Below are 5,904 nucleotides of genomic sequence, written 5' to 3'. Positions count from 1 at the left end.
TCAAAAAGCAAATCCAAATTACATTTTAAAAAACTGAGTTCTAACCCAGTTTCGAGTGAAACCCACAATAATAAAATATATAGTTAATAAACACTTATCATCTGCGTTTTGTAGTAAACGCAGCCGCAGCCGCACTGCAATTACCGTGAGAAATGTCTCAACCAAAGCTCCAAACACGAAGGAAAACCAGTAGTCATGCTTTCTGTTCATAATGAAAGTTTGAGACAGAAATTCGTGGATCAGTTTAATTTTTACAAGCCCTAAGCATATGACAGCAGAAACTGCTGGTCAGATGCAAATTGCTTTCCAGAGGCAAGTGGAATCCAAAACAAAATTATTAGAAAGATGCTCCTTTTGCGATGGTTTATCATAACATAGCCCACTTGAATCCCTGCCAGGAGTCAATTTAATAGACAAAGGCATTTTGAGAATGATTGGTCCGGCAATTCTACATTTCAGTTTGAGCAACACATTAACGTTCCAAGCTAATCAATCATCTATAAGCCTGAGTGGTTCCATACTGCTTTCCAGAAAAGAAAATGAATCCTTAGAGGGAGGTGCTAAATCTTCAATCCTGTACTGTCTCAACTTCATGAGACAGAAATTTATGCAGTGGCTAGTACAGCACGGCATTTGTTGAACACATCTGTTGTTTTTCCTGCAGGAATGTTAGTCATGGATGCCTATTTCTAGCGTGAGCAAAAAGACTGCATATGGGAAAAAGAGCAGCTTTTAACAATTTTTATACATGACATGTAAAACCTAAACAAGCTGTTTCATTCAAATTTACAGTTTTGTAGTAAATCTTTTGCCGTGCCTTTTCCTATTCCTGTTGTCCCTGTAAGGGATAATCACACATTGCAAGCAAACTAGTCAGAAATGAAGCCTAACTAGTCCTAAAGTTATGATTCACAATCTTCAAGTCTCATTACATTCTTAAACACCCAAAACGACAACAAAAAAAACTTACAGAACTGTACAAAGGATTCAATCATTGCAGATGAGCATGAGATTGTATGGTAAATTTTTGTACCAAGAAGGATGAACAGCACTGTAATGATTTTAGTCTGTAGAACCTCCCCGCCAGTATCCCGAATTGCTAATTCCACATTCTGATAAAAACTTCTGATATTCATGTTCAAGTTTGTCGTATGCATGAGAGACTTCTTCAAATGAATTTTGATCTTGATCTGCAGAAGTACCCTGCACAAGATGGAAACCATCATAGCAAGCACAATCTCTTTTTTCCTTCTTTCCTTTTTGAGGCATTTAAATTAAGCTTCTATTGACAATTCGAAGAATAAGATCTATTTGATGAGGAATTTAGGACTTGTTAAATTCCATGTCGGTCCAATTAAGAAATTATCAAGCCATGTGAACCATTTATCAAGAGAATAATAATAAGATTGTAAAGATAAGAAAAGCTTATGCAAAGTAAATAAATCAAGAAAATAAAATATAAAAGAAATTAAATATCATATCAACAATCTTAGGTCGCAAATATTACACTGGGAAAAAAATAATATACACAATTACGAATTCTTCTGTATTCACTCCTGCAGTTTCCATTTCGCAATTGGTAATCAAACTTGTGCAGTATCTCATTTGATAGGATAAAAGTACATCATTATAAAGCAACAGAATGTTGGCAGCCTATGAGCAAGAGAAAAAGGACACAAGATGGCAACAACACAAGCAAATCAATGCAAACTCTGCAAAACTTAATGAGGGCAAAGCAGCTCCAATTAACAATCTTGATATAAGGCATCTAATTTGACAAGAAACATGCATCTTCAAAGAAAATGAAATCAAAGTCATGAATGATCTTTATATAATATATCACTACCAAAGTCCTAAATGCTCTCCCTCTCTCCCTCTCTCTCCAGTGCATTTGCAGCTGGGGAGAGAAGGGATGGTCATTGAATAACCAACCATGACCAGGATGTTAAGCTTTGTCATATCAAATACTCATGTCCAATAATCCTAAATTTTGCAGCATGACACGAGCTGCAACATGTAATAGAATTGAAAAGAAAAAAAAGAAAGAAACAAGTACAAAATCAAAGTAGAATATTAAGTAGGGTATCCATCAAACCTCAACCATAATAATTTGCATCATCATAACTCCATCAATAATGTGACATACTCTTGACTATAAAAGGAAGATGGCAAATGAAATTAAAACCAAAGCGATGAGCTTACAGTGGAATTTAGTATTGGTTCACCATCCAAATTATCTGGCTCCCTTATGTCACTGAGAGCATGTTTCCAACGCTTACTCTCGGGCACATCTTGATGCCTCCGTGATTCATTCGAAGCTTGGCATCCCAAGTTTCTACGAGCTCTAGTGTGAAAGGCACCAATTATGCATCTGATGCAAAATGCTAATGCAGGAACCAGAACTAGAAAATAACCAGTGGCTTTAGCCTGATAATAGAGTGGACAAGGCTGTTGAGGTCACTCTATTGATGAACTTATAAGAGAAAACAAGTTGGGATATGAAAATGAATGTCATACTATGAAAATCAATGAAGCAAAGTGTTTTAGTACTGAGCTTACATGTGGCAAATGGAGGGTGGTTACTGTGATGAAGGGCTTTTGGTTTAGAACCCCATCCATAATCTTCATGAAGTTTTGAAGCCTTTCCAGTTGATCAAAGCTAGGCGACTCACATTTCTTGACCTGATACTGATTGAGGCACAAACACTAAGTACCTTTAGAACCCAGAAAACAAATCAAAACTCCACAAAACACAGCTTGTGACTTCCAAGCAAGCAAGTCAACTTGGATTAAACTTTACTGTATAGTTACGGCTTCAATGGTGAATTCATTCCTTAACTATTTGTATCATATGTCAACAAAAAAGAGAACCTGTGTTACGATCTATCTGCAAGTCATTCATGTAAAAGTTAAAACTATAGTTTCCCTGTCTTTGAGCTCCCCTGGAGTCATAACTGAAGAAAAATGACTTGCAGATTGAACTTTTTAAATACATTCAGTACAGTTGTGTCGCATTGATTAGCCTCAACTCATAATGAACAATCAATAGATCATAAGCTAGTTAAAAGGAAAGTGGTTTTCTGAGTACATGGTATTTCATATATATTTCCGAGTGGCTTCTCATTAAGTTTAGAGTGACACCTATTTCACAAATGAATTAAATTGACAATCTCATTGCTAAAACAAAAACGTCAAAGCAAAATCTTGCTCTAGAATGCAGGAGGAATACAATGGTACCACCAACATTAAGGAAAAATAGGACATGAATTTGAATGATGCAAGAAGTGCATTCTAACATACATGTATTCACGATAAAAATATCATGTCTACAACAAGTTTAATTATTAGATATATATTGCTGAGCATGATTGCAAAAGAACCAGTTTCCTTCTGTCTGTCTAAACAGTAATTAATCCTTTGTAAATGATAATGCAACTCTGCTCACCACTTTAGTGTCTGCAGGGGCAGATGCAGGAATGTTAAGAAGCTGTCCTTCGAAAACAAGATCAACATCCAATATATTCTTATTAGCTGCAGCAACAGAATATATAGACACCCCATACTGCTTTGAAATTGAAGTTAATGTTTCACCCCTGCCATAAAATTTCTTCGAGTAAATGGGCCAGTATTGTAGAACCACAACAACCATCCAAGTTTTCAACACACATTTTCATAGTGAATGGCCAATCAGCAGTTAAAATTGTTCAAGAAACAAAAAATTGCCCTTAGCTTTGTATGTGTTATCCTAATCAAAGAAAAAAGTATTCAACTCAACTTCCAAGCAAATGAAAAGGAAAATCTCCATGCTTTTTGAAACCAGTTACAAACAAAATATATGAAGCATGCCATTCACATCTACTTAGCTAACTGTCATTCACATCTACTTAGCTAACTGTCAGCAATGTGCAGCAAATAGATAAATAAACAAATTACTATTTCAGTTATTACTCTTTAACCACATGAAGCAAGTAGGGATTGGTGGAGCTTTGACCCTTCGAAATATCCTGAATATGAAATCTCCATCTCTGAAACCACAAAAATAATTAATGGCTAACTACAAAAATAAGCAAAATGCGAGACTGAAACCAAGTATAAGCTTCTTCTCTTATTCTTCTTTCTTAAGTAGCAAGAACAGCAATTTGATAAAAAAAAAAAGACATGGACTTGCATAACTTTGAAACCCATCTCTTATATTCCAAAAAGATGCAAAGTTTATCAACATAACCAGAAGAAATATGTCATCACTTCTCTTTGTTTTGTACAAATTTCTTGGCAACCAAACAAAGCAAAATAACAGGGAGAGAAAGATTGTACCTCTGCAAGAACAGTAAAATGCTTCTTACTGCCAACCCACCATTTCAAACTGCAATTGAAACATACACACAACAACAACAACAAAAAAGAAAAGAAAAGAAAAGAAAAGGATCAAATCTTTAGCGAATAAAGAGAGAAAACAATTAAAGTGCATTAATGGTTCAGAAGAAAAAAAGAAGAAACCTTGGAGATGGGAAGGTAGTTTTAAGATTTGGAAAATGGAATCTGGGAAGAGAAAGATCAGAGAATCGTCTATGGCTTAGCTTCACTTCCATCACTCATAAGAAAGATCAGAGAATCGTCTATGGCTAAGCTTCACTTCCATCACTCATACTCTAGTCTAAACGAATAGATTCCTTTTCTGTTTCAATTGGATTTATTGGCGCTACAAGTTAAACCGGATGCATGAACAATCAGCCAATCACAATTCACGTAGTGTGAAACTAGATTTGACATGTTTGTTTTTATATTTTAAAATATATTTTTAAAAAATTTAATATTTTTAATATTTTAATATTTTTAAATTAATATTTTTTTAGTCCTTTTAGATTATTTTAATATACTTATATCAAAATTAATTTTTTAAAAATAAAATAAAAAATTATTTTAATATATTTTTGAGTAAATTTTTTTTAAAAAAACAATCATAATTATATTTTCAATAAAATTATAGACACACTACACATATCCCGCATTATAGTAAGCGTCGGTAATGCAAATGCATAAAAAGAGAGTAAATAAGGTTAATAAGTTGGATTTATTTTAATTAATAATATTAATCATATTTTTTTGTTTTTTTTTTAAATATCATGATATCTTGAAAAGAAAAAAATAGAATCAAAAAATTAAATAATAAAAGGATAAAAAACTCACCAAGTCAATGAACACTAGAAAACATAACAGGAGAAAAAATTAACCATACAAAAAAATTTAAAATAAAAAAATAGTAATTAAAATAATGAGAGCAAAAATAATAAAAATAAATTAGAGGAAAACTAATTTTTTTATTAGATAGTTAAATTGAAAAGAAAAAAATAAAATAATAAAGAAGAAATTCCAAAAAAAAAACATAAACTTGGTTTGAAATGTGAGATTAGAAACAAATAAATTATTTTCATAAAAGAGTTAAGGACAAAAAAAAAATCAAAGAATAAGGAGCAAATAAAAAAAATATATGAAAAATTAAAATTGAAGTAGTAAATCAAAAAGAAATAACACAAGGAAAAAAGATGAAAAAGAGAAATTAAAAGGAAAAAAAGGCACAAATTTTTGTTTGGAGGGTTGAATTGAAGATAAAAATAACTCCAGCAAAAGAGGGAAAAAGAAGTAGAGGACCAAATTAAAAATAACACAAAATAAACTTGGATTAAAGGTTAAAGTTGAGGAAGAAAAAACTTATATAAAAGGATCAAGTAAAAAAAAATCAAAAGAATAAAAATCAAATTGAAAAGTATAGCATATTATAAAGTGGAATTGGGTGACTAAATTGAAAGGAAACAAAACTCCTATTAAAAAGTCAAGGATAAAAAAAAAAGTCAAAAGAAGAAAGATCAAATCACAAATATAAAAAAACAAAGAAAATCAATCAGC

The 5,904-nt window shown here is 32.2% G+C and overlaps 1 protein-coding gene across 2 annotated transcripts; it reads right to left on the bottom strand.

Moving 5' to 3' along the window:
• Positions 1-714: 714 nt before the first annotated feature.
• On the bottom strand, positions 715-4,633 carry LOC105111694 (uncharacterized). Of its 2 annotated transcripts, none has more exons than XM_011007137.1 (7): positions 4,498-4,633; positions 4,315-4,363; positions 3,949-4,025; positions 3,446-3,593; positions 2,560-2,706; positions 2,203-2,427; positions 715-1,203 (listed from the first exon to the last, which is right to left on the bottom strand). In XM_011007137.1, the coding sequence occupies exons 1-7, from the start codon at positions 4,587-4,589 to the stop codon at positions 1,063-1,065; spliced, it is 879 nt and encodes a 292-aa protein (XP_011005439.1). In that variant the 5' UTR covers positions 4,590-4,633; the 3' UTR covers positions 715-1,062. The 2 variants fall into 2 exon arrangements, with proteins under 2 accessions (XP_011005439.1, XP_011005440.1); XM_011007138.1 differs by having other exon boundaries at positions 2,560-2,688.
• Positions 4,634-5,904: the final 1,271 nt, after the last annotated feature.

The sequence above is a fragment of the Populus euphratica genome, unplaced genomic scaffold, assembly GCF_000495115.2.
Source record: "Populus euphratica unplaced genomic scaffold, PopEup_1.0 scaffold304.1, whole genome shotgun sequence".
In the NCBI taxonomy this organism is placed as follows: Eukaryota; Viridiplantae; Streptophyta; class Magnoliopsida; order Malpighiales; family Salicaceae; genus Populus; species Populus euphratica.
This window is presented reverse-complemented; position numbering and strand designations above follow the sequence as displayed.